The sequence below is a fragment of the Suncus etruscus genome, chromosome 6 (assembly GCF_024139225.1).
Source record: "Suncus etruscus isolate mSunEtr1 chromosome 6, mSunEtr1.pri.cur, whole genome shotgun sequence".
NCBI lineage: Eukaryota > Metazoa > Chordata > Mammalia > Eulipotyphla > Soricidae > Suncus > Suncus etruscus.
In genome coordinates this window covers 36949867-36972681 of record NC_064853.1, presented here as the reverse complement: position 1 = coordinate 36972681, position 22815 = coordinate 36949867, and the positions used below count along the sequence as shown (strand labels likewise).

The following is a 22815-nucleotide window of genomic DNA, read 5'->3' as shown; positions in this document are numbered from 1 at the left end:
CAGCCAGGTTGGTATGTCGATGCTTGGGCCTAGAATGCCTGGGCCCTCTAGTGCTAAAGCTTCCTGGGCCACTCTGGCATGCTGGAATCTTCCTGGGCTGTCCCCAAAGATACTCAGGAACCAATTGGGGTCAGGAATCTAACCCTTGTCACTCATGCCCTCACTACAGTACTATCTCCCAGCTCTACAGCCTTGCATCCGAAACTGTGGGGCCAGAACCCTGTAACAATGTGGGGATGGGGCACCAACCATTTGTTATGAGATGAATTTATGGTTTCTTTTTAGTGAAGTTTTTTTGTTTGTTTTTTGCTTTGGGGGCCACACTCAGAGGTGCTCAGGGTTTATTTACTCCTGGCTCTGTACTCAGAAATCGCTCCTGGCAGGCTCAAGGAACCATAGGGGATGCTGGGAATCAAACCTGGGTCTGTCCCGGGTTGGTCGAGTGCAAGGCAAAAGCCCTACTGCTGTGCTATCTCTCCGGCCCCTTTCAGTAAAGTTCTGACTTTGAGGGGTCGTAGAGATAGCATGGAGATAAGGCATTTGCCTTGCATGCAGAAGGACGGAGGTTCAAATCCTGGCATCCCATATGGTCCCCCGAGCCTGCCAGGAGTGATTTCTGAGCATAGAGCCAGGAGTAACCCCTGAGCGCTGCTGGGTGTGACCCAAAAAACAAAACAAAAACAACAACAACAAAAAGTTCTGATTTTGATATCTACTTTATTTGTCTTGAGTGACAGGGAACAATGGAAGAAGCCCTGCTCTAGGTGAGGGTGGGGGGAACATTGCGAGGCTGGTGGCTTCACTGAGCCACAGACTTGTGATGGTCTGAGTAGCTCAGCATCCTATTCTGGGGAAACAGTGCAGAAACACATCTAGAAGGTGGCTTAGTGCTTCTTGGGCTCAGCTGTGGGTCTGATACTTTTCTGGATCACTCTTGAAGGACCCTTGCCTTTGTCTGGCCTCCAGCAACCCCCATGGCTGTGAGATGGAAGAAAAGGGCTGATGGGTAGAACCCTGAGACCTTTACCAGGATTCAAACAAAGCACCTTTTAAACGCTTTTTTACATATTGGGGTGCTGCTGCCTTTCAGATTCTGTTTGCAAATGGGATTCCATTGCTGATCATATCTCACTGACCTAACCCCCACTTCCCAGAATGAGAAAGGACTCAGGCCCTGGCTGACCAGAGGTCACACTGGGAATCAATTGCAATCTTGAGGCTGGCCCTGGAGCTGATGTCCCAGCTACTGCAGGACCAAAACCTTTCAGGCCCGGGCATTTGTGCCAGCAGACCCAAGTCCTAGAGAAAGAGAAAGGGGTCATCTCTGGCTCCCAAGAAAGAAACCAGTGGTGGGGTTGAGGAAGGCAGGTCATGGTCCTGGGGCCCCTAACTAGCCATGTCATGTGGTTTTGGGGGAGTCCCCAAGACAAAAGGGGTGTTCTAAGTTTCAGCAGAGCAGGGCCTGGCACACAGCTGGTGCCCGGCAAATGGGAACATGCTCTCTCCCACCCAGTGCTGGATCAATACTTGCTCCATTGATGGACAGTGGAGACAGTGATGGATTGCGGGCGGCTTGGAGCCCTGCCCCCTTCTTCTGTGTGGCTGGGGAAAAGCCCAGAAAAGGAAGGGGATCACCACACAGAATGTGAGCCTGGGCAGGGCGGGAAGTGGGGCAGTGTGGCCACAGCAAGATATGAGGACTGGGGGTAGTGGTGGAGGAACAGGTGGGACAGAGGGAGAAGAGTGGGGGAAACCCCAGGCCTGATTCCCCCAAGCAGGGGAGCCAATGGAGGGAACCTGAGACAGCTGTTTGCTCGGAAAAGCGTCTTAGTCACTGAAGACTACGCCGCCATGGAGGAAAGGACGGCCTTGCAGTCATGGCCTGGGAATCCGGATGGGTCCCTGAGTGACCCTCAGCGTGGCCGGCCACCTGTTCTCACCCAGTAGCAGAGACTCTCCTTTCTCCAACTTCAGGCTCCTATGGTGCATGTCTACTCTCTCTCTCTCTCTCTCTCTCTCTCTCTCTCTCTCTCTCTCTCTCTCTCTCTCTCTCTCTCTCTCTCTTAGGGACACTTCTCTGGCCTCCACTTAAAGGAGTTGTGGGGAGAGTTTGGGGAGATAGTACTGGGCATGAGCACCACAAGCCCCTCGGTCAACATGGTAGCTCCCTAGTTGTGAAAAAAGATTCCATTGCTGATAAAGCCTCACAACCTTCTGCATGACTGGGATCAAGAACCAGCAAATCCTTGGGCCCCAGCACTTAACTGCTGGCCCAATAAGCAGTCACTGGGTAGGTCCCAGCCTCCCTGAGCACTGCTTAAGAGTCCTCCTGGGCCTGTCCCTGTATTACCCACAGTCCCATAGGCCCTGGTCCCCAAAGTGTCCTACTCAAGAGGAAATTTCCTCCTCCTAGCTGCAGCCATACTTCTACCCTCAACAGCTGTCTTGAGCTGGGCAGGGAAGAAGACAAGAAGACAGTGAGAGGAAGGGGTTCTGCAGCCCGACCCCCTTCCCACCAGGGGAAGTGAAGTACAGTTTCCCTGGAAAAGATGAATGTAAAGACCCCTATTCTCAGAACAGCTCAAATTCCGATATTCTGAGAGTTTAGAATGGCAACTTGGGTTCGAGTGCCATTTCTGCTACAGAAGACCCTCAAACCCCTTTCCCAAGAAACGGCCCCAATTCCCTTGCAATTAACTGCTTTCCTTCGTATTGGTCACCTTAATCCCATCCCCCAGACCCTTGAGGGTGGAGCCCCATAGCAGTGCCCCTGAGTCTGGTGGGGATCCTCCACTTCAGTTCTGAATGGGGGTGCAGATTGCAAAGCCTGGGTATCGCAAAAGATTCAGAAATCAGCCCCAGCCATGGGGAAGACCAGGCCTAACCTGCCCAGAGGCACTAGGCTCTGGCCCTGAGCGCACCTGCAGCCAGGAGCAGCAGGAAGGATTCAGGTCAGACCCCAGCAGGCAGGCGGGCAGGCAGGCCCCTACTGGCAAGCAGAGTTGGGGGGAAAGGAGAGGGTGGACGGGGGTGGAGAGATGGGGGTGCAGCTTGCTGCCAAACCTGCTTAGGAACCCCCCAAGTCCCTGCAGCCTTCTCCCTCCCGTCGGGCCCGAGATGCCTCCTCCCTCCCCCATCGGCGCTGAGCAGATCAATGCTGCCTTTGCTGACAGCTGAGAATGCAACTCGCCTTCCCGCGCCCTCCCGCGCCCCTCCCGCTCCGCTCAGTCCCCCGAGATCCTCCCGGAGGAACCCGGGAAGGGAAGACTTGGCTGCGGAAGCGCTTCGCCTAGGGGGCACGGCCTGCGGAGGGAAAGGCCGGCCGGCTAGCCTGCTACTAGTAGCCAAACTTCCCGCGAGGGAGGGAAGAAGCGGGCAGGCGGCTCGGGAAAGCCCGACGAGCGCTCTTGCGGGGCAAACGGGGCTCCGGGAACCCGCTGGAGAGGAAGCCGGGCACGGGGAACTTTGCTGCCCGGGATGTGTCTCCCTTTTCGGAGTGGGGGCATCTGGAAGCCTTTGGGACGGGGCGAGTGGTCCGGGCCCGTCTGCAGCGATCCGAATTCCTCTCGCATGCAGGGTCCAGGGGACTTCAATGGGGTGGCCTCCAGCTGGGGCAGGGGTCCACTCCGACGGGGCTGGCCGGAGCTAGGCCTCGCGATGCCGGGTGGGTTGCGGGGACAGAGGAGAAGAGAAGTTCGGAGGTGGCCTGCGTGGGTGACCCCGCAGTGGCACCTGAGTCCCCTCCTCATCCACCCACCATCGCTCGGGCAATTAGGGGCGCTCCTAATCCCCATTCCCCGTGCCCAGCACCCGTCGCACAGGGCCCGACCCCACGCGTCCACACCTCGTGGCATGGTGCACTTGCAACCTGGGCTTTGCACCCGGAGTCTGAGCGAGCCATCACCCCGTATTGCACCGTGACTGCTCCCACGCGGGGTGCTCCTCCCGCCACTCCTCCCCAAGGGCTGAGCAGCCTCTCGCCGCGGCCACGCCAACTCCGGGCACGGGCGGACGGACGCCCGCACCACCCCGGGGTGGCACACCTCCCGGGCGGGCTCGCTCGCTCGCTCGCTGCACGCCGCGGCCCCCGCACGCGCCCAGGGGTCCGCGGGGCCCGGGATGGGGGGCGCCCCGCGTGCTCCCCTCCACCTGGCCGGGCCCCGGCGCGGCTCCCCCGGCGCGCGCGCTCGCTCCCTCCCGATCCGGGGCGGCGGCGGCGCGGGCGGGGGCGGCGGGGGAGGCGGGGCGCGGGTGACATGTGAGCGGCGCGCCGGCGGCAGGTGGAAAGGCGAGCGGCATGGAGCGCGTAATAAGAGAGTTGGAGTCGGAAAGAGCCGCCCCAGTCGCCGGGGAAGCGGGCGGTCAGTCCGGGCTCCGGCGGCCCCCAGCTTCCGAGCGCCCGCCCCCGGCCCCGGCGCTGCCTCGGCCCGGCCCCTAGCCCCCTCGCCGCCCGCGCCCGCCCGGGCCGCCGCCCCGCCGGCCTCGGGTCCGAGCCATGCGCCGCTGAGCGCCCGCGCGCGCTGCATCCAGCCCCGCACCGGCCCCCGCACGCCCGGCGCCGCCCATGGCCGATGCCCCCACGCGTCGCCTCGGCCTGGCACCCCCGCCCGGGGACGCCCCCCGAGCCGAGCTGGTGGCGCTCACGGCCGTGCAGAGCGAGCAGGGCGAGGCGGGTGGGGGCGGCTCCCCGCGCCGCCTCGGCCTCCTGGGCAGCCCCCTGCCGCCCGGCGCGCCCCTCCCTGGGCCGGGCTCGGGCTCGGGCTCCGCCTGCGGCCAGCGCTCCTCGGCCGCGCACAAGCGCTACCGCCGCCTGCAGAACTGGGTCTACAACGTGCTGGAGCGACCCCGCGGCTGGGCCTTCGTCTACCACGCCTTCATGTGAGTGTGCCGCCCCGGGCTTCCAGGGCAGGGGCCCCTCCCTGGCTCCGCCTCCTGCCCCCCTCCCCGAGGCTGATCCTTCGAATCCCCCCTCTAAGCCCCCAGACTCCACCTGCTCTCCTAGCCCCTGCAGCCCTGAACCCCGGAGTGTCTTCACCCCTGCTTGACCTCACCTGCCGCCCCATCTCTCTCATCAGTTCCTACCTCCTAGTCCTCAACTCCCTGGACCAGAGTCTGGAGCCCCTGCTTTGCTCCCCTTTCCCTTGTCCCCCATCTCTGTGTCCCACACCTTCCTTCCCTGCCAACCCCCATTTTCTATCACCCAGCTCTGTAGCTAAAGTAGTTTCCACTTAGGTGCCCCTGGAGATGCCACTCTTTCAGTTAGGCTCTCCAACCCAGCCCTGCGCAGGACACTCCTTAGCTAAGGTGGACGATGAAGGGTTTATTTCCAAAAAGCCACCCGAGCCGGGTCCCTGATCAGTGTGTCTAACTGGCCTGGGTCTTCACTCGCTCTCCCTCCACCGGCAACTTCCCCGCCTGCAGCTTGCAGTTGGCCGGCCTGGCTGCTTGGCCCTCTGGCAGCCGCACCAGGCCAGGCTCTGGGCACTGGCAGTGAGAAGAAAGAGGAGAGAGCAGTAGCTTTGGAAACTCTGACACGTCAGGTCTCCTTCACCCCTCCCCAGGCTCCTACAACTTTTCAAAACACTGACCCCTCTTGGATGTAAAGAGTGAATTTTGGCAGCTTCCAGCTGAGCTCGGAGCTGGGGGCTGGCCTGGCCCGCCAGCCCGGAACATGAGAGGCCTGGCCGATATCAGCTGTGGGGCTGGGCCTAGCGCTGCTGGGACACTTGGAGGTGCCCGGGAGACCTCCGATTCGAGCTGGGGAAAGGGGGCATAGCTTCTTCTCCCATCTCACTTCTGGGACCCACTGCTCTCGGGTCTCTCTTTCCAGAAGAGGGTGGTCTTGTCTGTCCTGACTACAGGACAGTCCCGCTGTCATCCACCTGTCCTTTGGTGTCTGTCTCCACCTGTATGGGTACAGGCCTGTCAGCTCCTCTCTCCACCTATCTGTCCCACGGTTCTTATGCCTATCTCACCCCTCTACTAGTCTGCTGTTTTATGTGCCTCTGACTGTCTGTCTGTCTCCTTTTTCTCCTGGTCTGTTTCCACTTGCCTTTTAGGTTATTCTGCCCCCTGCCCTCTGATATCTACTTGGCTGTGTCTGCCTAGTTCTAAGGGGTCTGGCAGACTTTCAGAGGTGAGAGTAAGGAAATTGCTGGTGGAGGAACCCCTGGCCATGAGGGGTGGAAAGACAGAGTATGAATTATTTCAGCTTCTGAACCCTTGACAGAAAACCTTGACTTGGCATGGGTCATGACCATGGGCAGAGAGTTGCGATTGCTTAGGACGTGAGGTCAAACTAGGGGCCATGGTTGATGGCTCAGGAGAGCCATCAGAGGCATGAGGAGAAAAAACTTTCCTTCACAGAGGGGACTGCTGGTGTGATAAAGGGTCTGGGAGGTAGGAAAGGTGGTGATAGGGGAGATTGTTAACTCAGTCCCCACACTGCACCCTTTTGTCGACGCTGCAGCCTTGGCACCCAAGGAGGACAAGACATTCCACAGGGAAAATTTCTGGTCCCCAGCCCACAATGCTTTCAAGGCTAGGCTGGTGCTGGCACTATCGAAGGCTCTGCCACAGGTTCTTTGTCCACAGAATCCACCTCTCAGTGCCCATGAGGGTCACTAGAGGTGAAGGTCTGCCTTTTCTGCCCCGGCCAGCCACTGTCTTCACCTTCCTTTGCAGGAGCTAAATCTGCTGGCACCTTTGCCCCACATCCTGCCCTTTCTGGATGCCAGGAATGCCTTGGCCAGGGGCACACTTGCTCTGACCACTTGTCCACAGGAGCCCAGAGCTGAGGCATTTCTGAATGTTTTGGGTGCAAATATGTAGCCCTGAAATGTTCGGGGAACTAGTCGTCCTCCTTGCCAGGGACTCAGGCACCTCATCTTCTGTGCTGTATGCTTGGGTTGGTCACTGCACTTCTCTGGGCTGTAGGTATCTCTGCCATCCCAGTGGATAGAAACTATCTACCTTGTGGGGGCCTCTTGGGTGGGCCAGAGGAAAGAGCTCTAGGGTGTCTGCTGAGGGATAGATGGAGATGTGTATAGCAGGCTCTGAGTTCTAGAGGCGCTGCGGAGGTTTCTTCACTCACTGCAGGCGCTAAGAGATGCTCTTGCCAGGAAACGCTTCCGGTGCTCAACTTCCTTGAGTCAAATCCCCCTGCCACTGTCTCTCTTGCCTATGACCTAGAGAGTGGAGCCTAGCGTGCACAGCCAGTCAGGGCCACCTTCTGGGAGACCCATGCTCTGGTCAGAGCTCCCCAGCCACCACAGTCCCTGCAGAGGCCCTTAAAGAAAAAAGATCAGCCAAAAGACCAATTTGAGGGACCTGAGTCTGTTTACCCCAGGGGCCAGATTCCTCCTCCACAAGAATAGACACTTTTGCTAGCCCCTAGGACAAGTCCCCAGCCTCTGTAGCCTCTGGGAAGCGGGAACCCCAACTCCAAGAGTGAGACCCAGAGTGAGGAGGCTCCAAGGGCCTCTGGCATCTCTCCCTTTCTTTCTATACCCTGGGCCCTAGTGAGGACACTGCTTTCTGCTACTTTGCTGTTGAGTGAGATCCTCCTTCCATGCCACCTCCAGCAGAGACCACCTGGGTTTTCCTTGGGAAGCCAGGACCCTCCTGATCCTCACAGAGCTGGGACAGATCGGGCCTGTCCCCAGGCTGCTCCCAGAAGGACATTCTCTGGGTGAAGGTTTCCGCTCTGTAAACATCCTCCCTCCGCAACCCCCGGGGTCAGAAGCTGTGGGAATGAGGAGGGGAGGAGTGGCGGGAGCTGGGGGTGCAGGCACCTAGCCCCCCAGGCTCCGCTGCCTCTGCCACCATTTGGGTGAAAACCCTGGTGAGAACAACCTCAAAAGAGGGTGCCCGGAGTGTCAGGCCACCCAAGGGGGCTCTTCCCTGTTCATCAACCCCCACTGACTGCTCCCCATCATCTGCTTCCTTTGCACTGACTCAGGAGACTGAGTTAGGCAGATGTAGGCCCAGGCACCAGACCTCCTAACTCTCCCATAGGCTAGGCAAACCCCTACTTGCAGCTAGGGGGATGGGGGAGCAGGAATGGAAGCCCTGTGGTAAGGAGCATCACCTATGCACCCCAAGCGCTCCCTAACTGAACCCCCTCTATTCTCTGCTTGGGCAGTCTCCCTACCTCCTCTTCATTTGGCAGGCAAGGAAACTGAGGCTCAGGAGAGGTCCTGGAGTCAGTGCGGAGGAACCTCCCCAGAGCTAGGTCTGACTCAGAGCTTTCTCCTGCACCTCAGTTCCAGTCACCCCCTCCCCAACCTGGGGCTCTTCAGGGACAGCTGCTGTGCCAGTTCCTCTGTGCCTGGCCCCTGTTCCCAGGCAGTCTCACCCAATGCGAACACACTGCCCATGCTTGTCTATGGCTTTACACACACACACACACACACACACACACACACACACACACACACACACACAGTCACACATGCAGTCACAACAAAACACACTCACACAGTTCTAGGTCTGACTGCTTCAAGTTTGCATACTGAGACTTCAACACAAAGACACATGCAGTGTCTGTCCAACACATTGTGTCCTGCTGTACCACTGCCCCACTCAGACCCCAGGACAGGGGAGTCCACCAAGCGCCTCCTCCCTGACTACTGGGTATGGGGCACCTTCTCTAGGGAGGCAGCTCCAGTCAACTCTGCTGGCTTTGCTTCTTCTGCAAACTTCTCTGTGGCCCTTTTCCATCATGGCCCTCGGGTGGATGCTGGCTGCACTGGGTACTGGCCCCAGGGCATACCCTGCAAGTTCTGTTAAAACTGGGCCAGGAACCCAGGGTCAGGAATTGACACAGTCTCATTCCTCAGTCTAATCTGTAGGGCAGATCCGATGCCCCAAGATAGAGCAGAACCCAAGTTCCTCCTGCTGCCATTGCTGTCCTGTGGGTCTGTATGAGAAAGGGGCAAGTGCAGTGACCCTCCCACCACTCTTCTTTTTTCTTTGTTTTTCAGCCTTCTGTGCTTAAGTTTATTTTATCCTGGAGCTTTTGGGGGCATGGGACTCCCAGCAGTGGTGCTGTGAGAGACTGGCTGTGCAGTGGATTGAACTCAGCACACATCAGCCACTTGGGATCCTTATCTCTCTGTTCAGTGCTTCCCCTGAAGCTCCATTCTGAGTGCTCCTTTGGGGTCTCTGGAGCAGGTCCGGCCTCCTTTTGTTTGCCCACCATACTCCCCTATAGTCATCCTTTCCTTTCTGGGATTGAGCCCCACAGCCTCTGCCAGCGCTGCTGCTGGAGAAGCCGAGGCCCTTAACACAGAGGAGCAGGCACTTCTTGGGGGTGATTATTCTTGGGCTGATGGCAGCACTTTGAGTGGGTGATTAATTTCAGGTTCTCTGAGCCGGTTGAGGGAGCTGAAACCGCCCGGGAGCTGGGAAAGAGGAAGCCTCATAAGCCTGGGCTCTGGCCCTGCCCTGCCCCCCAAGACTCCCCCAGCCAGCTGCAGGGGTTCTCCCACCTCCACCCCTGCCCTCAAGTGGCACCACATGCAGGGCCGACACTTTGGGTTAGGAGGCTGTGTAGAGACTGCTGGGAGCCTCTTCCAGAAGCCCCCAGTGTGGGAGTTGTGGGTCTGCTGTCTGAGTTGTGGGATATAGGAATGGGGGTACTTTTCTTCCCCAGAGCCCTTGCACAGCAGACTCAGAGCAAGTCTCTGTGCTTGACAGGTTCATTTCTATTTCTTCCCTCCATGGTTATATGTCCTTGGCAGGTTGTGTAACCCCTCAAGGCTCCGCTGTTCTCCTCCGGATAATGTGAGTAGCATTCTGCTCAGCACCCAGTGATGGCTGCAGGGCGCTGCCCTGCCTTTGTGTGCATGTAGGAGCCTGGCTCAATCCTTTGTCCTCTGAGGTCTGATAGTTTTACAGCATGAGTCCCAAAGAGAGTCAAGACCGTCCCAGCCCTAGGAGCATCAGGTCTCTGACCCTGATCCTGACTCCACACCAGTTCTCACCCCCTGGTCTCACTTGTCATTTTTTTCCCTCCTTCTCCTCCCTTGATGGAGGTGGGGGTCTCTGGTGGGTCCCAGGTTTAGCTTCTAGGTCCTGGCAGAATGCACCTGGGAATGTCCAGAAAGACAAGGTACCTGGTCCTAGGATCCTGGAGATGTGACTGTACAGGGCACTTCTGAGCACCCTTTATGGCAAGCCATGCCGCTCCCCACTCTATGCCTCTTCTAGGCATGCACAGCTCAGGGCTATCCTACCAGGTCCCTCCTGGTAGTGAGATGAAGCTGTTAAGGGGATGTCTTCCACTTGCTCAGGGTCACAGTTGGTGAATGGCTGCCCTGGGACTTTACTCAGGGTCCCTGGGGCCTTCTTGGCCTTGCCTTGACCCCACAAATTAGTCCCAGAGCAATACAGTTCCTGAATTGAGGGTTGGGGAGGGGGTGGGGTGTTCCTGCCCCAGTTCTGGATGTGTCTGGGTGTGCCTATGCAAGAGGAAGATGGAGCTGGCAATGTCATTATTTGGTTAGATCTGAGTTTCAAATGTCAACCCCTCACCCTGACCAGCCTGACTTCAGGGAGATGGTGGTTATCCGGAGACCCCCTAGGAGGAGGAGAATGAGATTATATGTCCACTCCTGAGCATCTAGTCCTGGGGACTGACAGTGGGCATGGTAAGGGGATCCAGAGATGTTGAGCTGCAGCACTTATTGGGAAGTATACCTTTCCCTCCACACGCTTGGGCCTCACTATTTCCCCTCTGTAAAATGGGCCTCCTGAGAAGTTGTATCCTGTTTAGCTTGAGTGAGGGGATGAATCAATGAAGCTGCCATTGTTGGACCCTGAGTTTTTGTTTTGGTTTTGGAGCCACACCTGGGATTAGTGTATGGGATTGTACATCAGGGATTACTCCTGGCTCTATGCTCAGAAATCGCTCCTGGCCTCTTAGGGGACCATATTGGATGCCTGGATACTGGGGATTGATCCCCTGGGTTGGCCAGGTGCAAGACAAACACCCTACCTGCTGTGCTACTTCTCCAACGCCTAGGGCCCTGAGTTTTGGAGGTTGTATGTTAAATGGAAGGATGTTCTTTCAGCACTTTTGCCTCTGGGTCCCTCTGAGTGTGACAACCAGCTGGTGCCTGTCCCTCCTCCCAGCAGAGGTTCTTGGGGACCAGGGAGATTGGCCACTGTGGCCTCCAGGACCTCCACCCCCATGTCCTCCAGGACTCCAGGCTTTCTGGGCAACTTTATCCCTAGGGCAGGATGTACTCCCCTGGGGGGGTTGGGCCTGGGGGTGCGGCCCCAGGCAGCAGAGTAATTGGGTAGCGCTAGAGGGAGGGAGGGAGTCCAGGAAGCCCCAGCTCAGCGGGTCTCAGCTTTCTCCTGAGATTACTAGAACTTCTGTGTCAGGCAGTAGGGAGGGGTTGAGTGAGTGAGAGAGTTGGTATTGTGGACCCACACACAGCATGAAAGACCTATCCCCAAAAGATAGAATCCTGGGTAGACAAGGAAGCTCCTTCCCAAAAGTGTCCAGCTGGGCTGTAGTTGGAAGTCGCAGCCTTTCCTCCAACCCTTCCCAGTGGTGGGGGGCTAGGAGGGTCTGCTCCCTTTAACTGACTCCAGGAGAGCAGGACTCAGGTCAGACCCCCAGGTTTTGGGGGAAAGTGGTCCCCGCTGCCTTGCCTTCACTCCTCCTTCCTTGCCACTCCTCCTGAGAGCTCAGGCCCGGCCAGGTCTCCATCTCCGGGTTTATTTTTTGCTGGGCTCGGCTGTCCCTCGGGAAGGGGAGCGGGTAGGGAGAGAGATGGAGAAGAACCGGCTTTGTCAGCACAATCCCAGAGCCTCTGCTCTGCCCTTCTTGGTCCTGATGCCATCCTCTTGAATAGGGACCAGTCTCTGGACATGATGGGGACCCAGACCCCAGGGGGACCTTATTCCCAGGAAGGTTTCAGAATAGCCCATTGGCTGTGTCATGCATACCTCCCCCCCACCCTCGCTGCTGCATTTTGGCAGGGCCAGAAGGACCTCAAAGCTCAGGCAGGCCCTTGGCTTGTCATCTCAGAGACAGATAAACTGAGGCTACGAGCAAGGAACTGAGTGTTCAGAGACAAAAATTCACTGAGGACTTCTCCTGCCTCCAGGAGCCCAGAAATCTTTGAGCCTTTCTAATGCTCCAGAGGAAGGGTCTAGCACTGCCCCATCCCCTATCCTTGAGTGTATCACCCAGTGTGATTGGTGGTAATCTGGTAGTGGGGTGGGAAGTGGGCCCGGATCTGCTGTCCTGCAGAGAGAGGAGGACTAGCATGGGTGCAGGAAACCCACGGAACTCAAGCATTGCAGAAGTAGGGCTAAACCCTGAATGTAACCCTTTGGGGTACATCCTCTCTCCTAGGCTCTCCTCAACCTGACTCTCTGCTCCTCCTTCCAGCCCTGAAATGTTAGGGATCCCTGGCTCTCTGGCTCTCTTCCTCTCAGTTTCTGGGTAAAGATCTCAAGCACCACTGTAGTATTTGGGGTCTGACCCCTCTGTGAATTCATCTCTGAGCTGCCTCTGCAGCTGCTGGTGGAAGCTCCTCCTTATGCTTGGTGCTCCTAAAATTCAACATCTTTTCCCAAAACCATCCTCTTTCCTCAGACCCCTGATGAAGATTCCCTCAGCCCCATTGCCCACGTCAGGAGCCCATTCTCTCAGTTGTGCTTTACTTCTTTCCCTAAAAAATAGTTGGCAGTTTTTAGGTGCTACTAATGCCCCAGTACTCTCCTTTCCATCTACTCCCCAACTCCTCTTCACCCTTCAGTTTGTGGGATACCACCACTTCTTGGAATTATTTCCTGCCTGCCTCTATCCCTATACTTGATCTCCTAGAACAGTGCTCACCCACTTCTGAGAGTTCTGCACTTTCTCACCATCTCATTGTGAGGTGTAGGAAGTGAGGGGCGGCACAGTGCTTGGCCTGGGCTTGAAAATCAGTACTGTTCGCTGACCCAGGGAATAAGGATAGCACTGAAGCTGGGTGATCAGGATGAGAAGCATTTTGCCAACTCCAGAGAAATTGGAGAAAGGACCCTAAAGTCCTCTGTGTGCTGGCCCAGAACTGGATATTCTCATGAATTCCATCTGGAGGACACTGCAGATGGAGACATAGCCAGAGCAGGCGATAGAGTGGGGGGTGAGCGGAGTGGCATCCTCATCAGGCTGTAATGGGACTTTCCCTGTGGGTACTGGGAGCTGTGGCAACTCGTCTGTGAGAGGGGAGATGTGGTGGGAAAAGGCTGGTGGATCCTTCCCCATTGAGCTGAGCCCATACCCTGCCATCCCCTGGCTATCCACCCCGTTTTCCCTGGCATTGTCCACCTAGTTGCCTGACTGAGTGTTCCCGCTTTGCCTTTGGGAAACTGAGGATCAGAGAGGGTAGTGGCTGCCCACACACATCCTGGACCTAGTGGAGTCTCATCAGAGAGCCTGTCTGGGTCACTCTCAAGCCCTCTCCCAGCGTTCTCATAGGTGGCCACGACCCGTGGTGGTTTTCAGTGGCCTAAGGCAAATCCCAAGGAAATAAGGACAACGAGGTGGCTTTTTCATAAGGCTAAATTTATTCCATTTAAAGGACTGTCTTTTAGTCTGAGATTATGTTCTTTCTTTTATGAAACGATGTGACTGGGACTTTTTTTTTTTTCAAATGTCCTTACTTGGCAAAATAAAAAGTTGACATCCTTACTCAGTCCCCAAAGTGTTTTTGGAAATGCTGCCAGCGCGTGAAATTCCTTGTCCTGCCTCTTCCCTCTGAGCTCTGGAGCCAAAGGAGAGTGGATGGGGGAGCCCTGGGTCTCCTCGGGTAGCTTGGCTCCTTTCAGGTCCTGGCTGCCTTTGTCCAGTTGAGGTCACAGGAACACAAGGGTTAAGCTGGGCCTGAGTCAGCAGGCCAGTAGTGGGGAAAGCCCAGTGTGCAATGATGTGAGAGGAGGGGACAGGTGGGGTCCTTGGGGTGAGGAGGGAGTTTCTAGTTGTGGCCCCTCACTGAGCTTTGCCCCTTTTCCAGGTCCTCACTGGTCTGAGTGTTGATGAGAACACTGGGCCCCTGCCAGCCACCCACCTTTGCCTCTCAACTTCCCCACAGTGGTTAGTGTTGTGGGCCCATTTTGGGGATACAGAAAAATAAAGAAAGAACAGCTTCCCTGGGTGCAGGTGGTGGGGAGGATTCCAAATCCTGAAGTTCCATTTCAGGGCCTGAGCCCTGGGCTGCCAGGGTCGGCCTCTCTTGTCCTGATGGGGCTGCCTGCTCAGAGACTGCTGACGACTAGTGGACTAGGAGTTCATGATCAAGTCCCCCAGCCCTGTCCTACACTTGGGCACCAACCACCCTCTCATTTGTAAACTGTCATAGGCAGCTCCCAGGGTGAGGCCATTGTCCCCATGTTGGGGACTGTGGGAACAGGCCAGGAGGCAGCAGTTGCCCAGGCAACCCAGAGTCCTTGTGGGAGCCCAGACCTCAGTTGAATATCGCTAGGAAAGGTCCTCAGAGAAGGGGTTTAAAATGGTATTAGAGGGACTAGAGAGATAGTGCTGGGTTTAAAGCACTTGTCTTGCACTTTGCCGATATTTCCATTTCTGCACCATGTATGGTCTTCTGAGCACTGCTAGGAGAACTCCCTGAGCACAGATATAGGAATAAATCCTGAGGTGTGGCCCCAATCCCATCCTCCCAAAACAGACGAGATTAAAGAGACAGAACAGGGGTTAAGGTGTTTGCCTGACATGCAGACCACATGACTTGACCCCCAGAACCACAGGGCTCTCCCAAGCACTGCTGGGAACGATGTCAGAGAGCCTGGAGGAGACTCTTTGCGGCATCACAAAGTGTGGCTCCTACCGCCAAAAGTTGCAATCTGAAGGCTGAGTAGGAGTGGGAGTCAGCAGGCACAGAGGAGCAGGGAACAGCATGGCAAGCAGAGGAATTCGCCTGGACAAAGATCAGATATAGGGCGGAGCAGGGCATTGTCAAAGAACTGCCAGAGGTCAGGTGAGAGGGAAGCTTGAGGGACAGGAGGTGTGTGGAGGAGTCTTGGAAGCAAGCAAGGCAGACTGAACAGCAGAGAATTTCCAGGGGGAAACCCGAGGGGGCTCCCAGAATGGGGGTCTAGCTAGCTTTTCTTGTCCCTCTACAGTCACCTTGGGGTTCAGTTTCTGCAATGGCTTCTTTGGAGCCATTCTTTGGAGCTTCTTTAGGCCATTAGACCTGAGGAGGCCAGGCAGGGTTTGGCCTGGAGCCTGAGGACTTTTCCTGTAGGTGTGTGAGGCCTAACTGAGGTGGGCCATGGAAGCAAGTGCCTGAGTGAAGGTGTTGAGGCTGCCTGCAAAGAGAATCCAGGGTGATGGGCTTGGGTGGATGTGGCTGGCCCCAGAGCAGGTCAGTTTGAGGGAGCTCTCAGGAACTGGGCTCACTAAAGACCAGGAACCCAAAGACAGGACCATATTCAGGGGGTTCAACCTCCCAGCTCCTTGCTCCCTCCCATCTTATCACTGCTCATAGTTTGTGAGGTCACTGGTCTACCCAGTTCACTCATTCTACTGATGGGGAAACTGAGGCTCTGGACAGGACTGACGTTGAGTTAAGTGACTGCCAGATGTCGCACGGGAGCCTCAGCTGTGCCTGACAATGAGAAATACAGAGGTTGGCTCTGACCCCCCTCATGCCCCCACTGATGGCCCTTCCTATCACTGAATCTCCTGGGCCAGTGCCCTCAGACTGAAGGAGCCTCTCTCTGCGGGGTGGGCAAATTCTTGATGGAGCTTAGATATTCACCCCCTTTCCCCAAGCCTCTGCCAGGAGTCCTCACACCAATCCTGGAGGAATATATTGCCAGAGAGTAGAGGTCTGCTCCCAAACCTGTCAGGTAAGAAGAGGCTGGTCTGCTGGACTGTAATGGGTACCTGATTTGGACCCCAGTAGACAGTCCCAGTTTGGAACCTCTGATCTTCGTGTAAATCAGTTGCTGTCCCCCAAATCAGGTGCTGTTCCATTAGTGAGCTGGAGGTGAAGGGAGAAAGAGAGAGGGAGGAGTGTATGTATTTGTGTGTCTGTGTGTATATATGCACACGCGTATGTTAGTGTCTGGAAGGGCTTCAACTGCTGCCCTTTGAAAGGGGGACCCATTCACGTGTCCTCCTGCACTGGGATCCGCTCCCTTGTTCTGACCCCTGGGGCTGGGATTTGGCTCAGGAATGCACTTGCTAACCCCACTCCCATGATGGGGGCCAGGGCACTAATGCCTCTCACATGATGAGATTGGGAGAGGGATTTGCTATTCCAAGGGTTGTAGCCCCCCTCGATACTGGCCAGGGCCGTGGGAGAGGCCTGTCTCTACCCGTGCCCAGTCCGTAGCCCAGCTCTCTGGCACACACCCAGCTTGGGGCCTCCTGTGCCCTGTTCCTGCTCCCCACTCCACCTCCTTATTTTCTGGCCACAGTCAGAATTTGTGGAGACAAAGGCTGGGCCTTGGGGGCTGATAGGGATGCAGGGCAGTGTAGTGTCTGCAGCCAAAACAAGGGCAAAAGCAAGGAGATTTAGGGCTCATGTTGGAGTAGGGTTAGGGGGAAGTGCTAATGGGGGTACAGAGTGTTTGGGGGCTAAGCCTGGGCACCCCTTCCTGGAAAAGTTTGGCTACACGTCAGGGAGGCAAGTGTGTGGGCCATGCCCCCCTTTCCTGGGCTGTAAACATGGCCGTCGCCTGGGAGACCGGCCCAAACACCCCGGCCCCCCACAGTTATTTATACCAGGACTCCCTCTCCTTCTGGGGCCTGGTCTAGCTTCTCCATCTCTGAGCCTGGTGTCCTGAGCTGAGCATCCAGGCAGCACTCAGTCAAGGCAGGTGGCCCCAGCAGCAGACCTGCTCAGCCCATCCAGGCCTGGCTCTTCCCACCCATCAGTGGCCGGTCTGCAGGAGGCCTAGACTTTGGGAATTCACAGAGGCCAGGGCTCTGGCAGGAGGGAGAAGAGCTGAGACAGTCTCAGAATTGCTCACACTTGCAGCCACTGTGGCTAATCCATGACTGCTCCTATGTGTATGTTTGGGAGACTGGGGTGTGTGTGTGGGAGGTTTGCAGGGCAGTGTTGTGTTTGTGTGAATAGTAGGACTGTCTCTGAGATGAAGGGTGACAGCCAGAGAAGTCAAATAAGACATGGGTGGCAGCAGGGCAGCTCTGGGGAAAGTGTGTGTTGGGGGGGGGGGGGCAGTGCAGAGAAGCTCTGGTCGCACATGTGTGTGTGTGTGTTGTTGTTGTTGTTGTTATTGTGGGGCAGTTTGGGTGAGTGAGTGAGAGAGAGAGAATATGTGTGTGTATTTGTATATATATTGAACTTCAGAATTATGCCCATCTAGTTAGTACGGCCCAACTTACTGCCCCCCCCCCACTGGCCCTCTTTTTTCTAGAACAGTAGTTTTTTAGCCTTTCACATGTTTGCACCTCACCTATTCTCAGATCCACAATTGAAAATCACTATCAGTTAAGGGGTAGTAACTTTTGCTTGGACCTGCAGGAAATTTCTGCGGAAGCATCATTGAAGACCAGTGTTCTAGAACACATTCCTGGGTGCCTAGAGTTCTTGGTCTGCTTGCCACTGAGTTGGCTTTATTCCCCTCCCCAGGGCATCTTCTATCTACCAAGCCCTCTTGGGTCATCAACAGAGACGATTTGCAGCTCAGGTGATGGATCCTGAGGGAGCAGGTTGGGGGCAGCCACATGGACCCAAGGGTGTTCCTATGAGGGTGAATCTAGTGAGAGAAGAGAAGAGGAAATAGCACAGGACAAATGGGACAGGGCTTGCTCTCCCTTCCTCCTGCCTAACTCCAAAATTCTAAATTCAAACATAGTTTTTCCTCAGGATGGTGAATTTGTGTGTCACAAAGGGTATGGATTTTTAATTTGTTTTTTGCTTTTGGATCACACCAGATGTGCTTGGGTCTTATTCCTCAATCTGTGCTCAGGGATCACACCCGGGGTGCCAGGGATCGAACTCAGTCAGCTGCGTGCAAGACAAATGCCTCATCAGCTGGTACTATCTCTCTGACTTCTCGATTGAACAGCATCAGCTTAATTTAAGCTTAACATTTTAAAATTTATTTGGGGGATCTCCCAAGTAATGTTCAGGGAACCCAGAGACCACTCTTGGAAATTCTCAATCTGACTAATGATTCTGTGCTGAGGTCACAGGCCCAGCAGTGCCAGAGGGGAAGGATAGCAGTGCTGGGGATTTAACTCTGGGTCTCTGAATCTAACTCGGCTTCTTTTTTTTTTTTTTTTTTTTGAATTTCGGGTCATATCCTGCGGTGCTCAGGGGTTACTCCTGGCTCTGTGCTCAGAAATCTCTCCTGCAAGCCCTACCCCTGTGCTATCTCTTCAGCCCTAATATTCAGGGCTTCTTCATGCAAAGCATGTGTTTCAATTAATTTGATCTGTTTCCCTGGGTTTGATGTAAACTTGTCAACATTTAGACTGGCAGTATCTGGGTCTCCTTTCATTCTCTTTCGCCCACATTCCAGGGTTAGACAGGGCTTGCTCAGTCTTCCCCTGCCCATCCACCTCTACAGCCAACCCAAGATGCTCACTTCTTGGTTGTCACAGGAATTGGTAAAAACCCAACTCATTGGTGCTCCAGGTCCGTGGCACCAGGTCTCCTCTTGGTCTCAAGCATTGTGGTGCATGAAACCTGGGCCATGGGGAGGAGTAAGTACTAGCTAAGCCCTTGGTGGGTGGACGGAGCCTCTGAAGCAGGGCTGTAGTGGTGGGCAGAGGTAGGAGTGTTCTCTGCCCGCAACACAAGGGGCCCCAAGGTGTCCTGAGCTGCCGGGAATTCCAGCATAAGGAAGAGGTCTGGATTCTTGGGGGGAAATGATGGACATCTAGAGAGGAAAGAACACGAAGCCCCCAAGGTGGAGATGTTCTTAGTGGGAGAATAGAGGGTGACTGGTATGTACCTCAAGTGTATATCCGGCCAGCTTGCAGAAATCTCCTTATTTTCTGGCCTCTCTCCCCACACTCAAGTACTGGGTGGAGGAGCTTAGATTGTATTGAGAAATTGATTTATTTTGGGGGGCACACCCAACTGTGCTTACTCCTCACTTTAGGCTCAGAGATAATTTGTGGAGGGGCTCAAGGGACCAAATAAGGTGTGGATTTCCAGCCTAGGTTGTCTGTATATAAGGTGCCAGCTGTACTGTGTCTCTAGTCCTTGAACTGATTTCTCATTGTAGCTGACATAATATGGTTATAGCTGCAGTAACAGTTGGACTATGGGTGTACAAAGATATTACACCTTCACTTCCACCAAAGTACCAAACCCTTTTTGCACTGTTCTTGTTTTCATCCCCTTCTCTCTCGAATGTAGCTAGAGGGTCTGCAGTGAAGAATGATGAGTTATTGAGATTGTAAATGGATGAGGGGCACAGATGAAATCTTACTGGACAGTGAAGAGGTGGTTGGAAGAAAGAGGACCAGGGAATGTCTCAGGCTGGACAGGTGTAAGAAAGAGGCTGTGACAATGCCTACTTTGCTTTCAGAAACTCCCTTCCTGCCTTCCCCTCTGCTCTGTCTCAGTTGATGGATCCTTAGGTTCCCCATTCCATTGCTCAGGGTCTCCAGCCTGGGAAAAAGGGTCTTTATACTAGATCTATCTCCTGGAACTGGATCTATACCTTGGTGCTCACACTGGCACTCTGACCCATCATCATTCTGATGACCAGTGTCAGGACCCTTGTCCAAGCACCATCCCTGGTCTGATGTCAGGACAGTGTCAATGGGGCCCAAGATCCCCAACCCCAGGTACCTTGCCGGTTTCCAAAAAGGAGACCCTAATTCTTTACACTCACACTGTGACTTGGAACCCTTGGCAAGGACCTTCCTGCCAAGTTTCTTCATCTGTCGAATAGGCTTTGGGAGGGGAAGAGGAGCCAGGACATTAAGGCCTGTCCACCCCATGGTCCCCGAAAGAGAAGCTTGAGGTCACTGCTAAAACCTTCCTGACTCCGGAGCCCTTTAAGGACGGACGATAGAGGCAGGGAGGGTACGCCTGGCACCTTCCCGTCCCTGGGCACTCAGCCCTGGAGTAGTAACTCATCCTTAGAGTGGCACCCCCGCCCCGGAGGGGGGCTGGCATCGCGGCGCCAGGGCGCTGGGTCCAAGCCGAGCCCCGAGTCCTGCGACACCGGCCAGGGCAGTCCCAGGGAGCGGGCGAGGCCGGGACCCGCCCGACTCGGGGGGCCCTGGGACTTGGGGTCTCCGGGACACCGATCAGTTTCGCGCCCCCCTCTCCGTGCCCCGTCCTCGGGGACGCGGCGGCACCTTCACACTTTCCGCTTGGCCCGCTGCTCGCCTTTCAGGCCGCCGCGTTTTCAATTGTTAATTTGGAAACGGAAAATGAAGCCGGCGGGGCGGGGGAGGCCGCAGGGAGGTAATCGGAGCCGCTGTGACATCCCGCCCCGCGGGCTCTGCGAAGCCACGCCCACCGGCCAGCGCCACGCCCCGGAGAGGGCCACGCCCACCACTTAGAGCCGTGCCCACCCATCATGACCACGCCCACCATGAAAAGGCCACGCCCACCAGCGCCTGGTCCCGCCCATAAAGCCCCGCCCTGCCCAGGACCTCACTCCGCCCACGAGGTAGATCCCTCCCATCGCCCTACCCCAGAATGCCACCCCTGTACCAGTGGAGGGCCCTACCCCCCCATTCCCACCCAAGTTTGGGGGGGGGCAGTGGGCAGGATTGGGGAGGAGCCTCTCAGAGACCCTCCTCCTTAGGATCCCCACCCTCTCCTTCCGAGGAGCCCCGCTTGGTCAGCCTCCATCCCCTGTGTCCCCACATGAACTCAAGCCTTTTTTTTTTTTGCGTTGAATAAACGTTCAGCCTTGGATTCCTCAGAGCCCTCCTCCAGACTGCGTAGGGCCAGGGGTCAAAAAAAGCCTATTAAACAAAGAAACTGAGTCCCAGAATGGAACACCTGCTCGTGGTCATGCAGCCAAGGCTGGCCTTCGGAACCTGGCAGAGGTCAGGATCAGAGTTGAAATCGAGTCCTGGTATTTTTGGCTCTGATTCTATGGGGTTCTATCTTTCCTCTGCTAAAAGAAGAGACTAGGAGATAGTAGGGGGGTTAAGGTGCTTGGCTTATGTGCGCACCTGACCTAGGTTCAGTGCCACACTACCCTCCCAACCCATTCTACCCCTTAAGCACTACTTGGAAGACAAAACAATAATGACTATAAAAGGGGACTTCAGAATGCAGTTTGTCCTCATGCCCTGACCTCCAGCACCCTCAACTGTGGTCACTGAGCTATTTGTTGGAAGCTTTGCTTAGGTCTACCCTGATCTCTCCTTGCTATCTTTATTCAATTATGGGGAACTTTTGCAGCTACAAAGAGGGCCTTCTAGACTTTCCATGCAAATGAACACTGTGCAAATGAGATATAAATGACCCCTTTGGTGAGACTCTAGACACCCCACCTTACCAGCAACTCCAGGTGCCACTCTGAACCTCACTTTGCATTCAAGAAGTTGAAGAATGAGTGGGAAAGTGGGACCCTTACAAACCCCTTTCTCAGCCCCTTGCTTCCGCTGAGAAGGAAAGAGCCTCAGAAATATTTACCCTCTCCTCAGCTGAGTGGGACAGAGATGGATGGAGGCCCCTGGCCTAGGTTCCTAGTTCTCTTCACCACCCTGTGCCCCCAGCCCTGACACCTGTCTGAGAGCCTCCAGGCAGGTGCCTGCCTTTTGAAGAACTCTAATCAGCTGGGACCTCTCCTTTAGTAGGATGTGCTTTAGTAGGAAGGATGTGCTTCTAACTTGCAGTTAAGAATTGTCATACCTCCACTCCGCTGTTGAATAGGCTCAGAGACCTTGCTCTCCTGGCCTAAGGTCACATTGCAGCCTTTTACTAATGTTTATTGGAGTCCATCTGGGTTGCTAGATTCAACCTGGCTAGTCCTGGATTCAGGGTTCCTGCGAGAATCAGGCTCTTGGGGCAGCTATAATTCATTGTCCCAGGTGTGGCTGGGAATTTGCATGCAAAGACATGGAAATGTTGCTTCCTGTCCTGTCCCCTAGTCTTCCAAAGGCAGTGTGTGGTGGAGGGATCCTCAGGGACTGAGTTTGCAGGACTCATTGGCTGGACTCAGTCAGAGGCTTGCATTTCTCTGCAGTTCTACAGGGAGCTCTGTGTGCTCTCCCTCTCTGGAAGTGCTGAGACCCAGTGTCAAGAACAAACTCTTCCCCTTTTGGATCCTCCTCCTCCTCCTTTTGCCCAAGTTCTGCTGACTCAGAGGCTGCTGACAGTTGACCTGACCCCCACCAGGGGCAAGTAGCTAGAGCAGTACTTAGTCACAACCTGTGGAAGGCCAAGGCAGGGCCCTCCACCTGATGCCAGGTTTGGGGATGAGGGTCAGATGCCTGGACCCTTCTACAGAAAGTGAGAAGTCAACAGAACATTATCTTAGAAACTGGGAAATCAGGGGACCAGGCCCAGCTCTCCTTCTCCCCTATCACAGAAAACAGGGTGATCATGTCTTTTCCAGTACTCAGTTTGCCATATATCTTGGCTTAGAAGAACTCTAAGGAACCTCTTCCACTGCTGAATGGTCACCATCTGACCACTTCTCCCACTTCTGCTTTCCCATTGTCCATGTTCCTCTCTGCTTACTTGGATGATCCCATTAGGTTCTTACATAGATCACTTGGGCCCATACTATGGCCCCTCCTTCGCTCCCCATTCCCCATGCCCATACTCTTGGCACCATGATCTACTCCACAAAGCTTGTGTTTGCAAATGTAAATCAAGACTAATTCCA

General features: G+C 55.4%; 1 protein-coding gene across 1 annotated transcript in view; it reads left to right on the top strand.

Annotated features, from left to right (window-relative positions):
- The first annotated feature begins 4564 nt into the window (after positions 1-4564).
- The window catches only part of KCNQ4 (potassium voltage-gated channel subfamily Q member 4), a 59105-nt gene continuing 40854 nt past the window's right edge, over positions 4565-22815 (top strand). Inside the window, 1 exon segment of the mRNA XM_049775171.1 lies at positions 4565-4878. Coding sequence (XP_049631128.1) covers positions 4565-4878 — 314 coding nt within the window.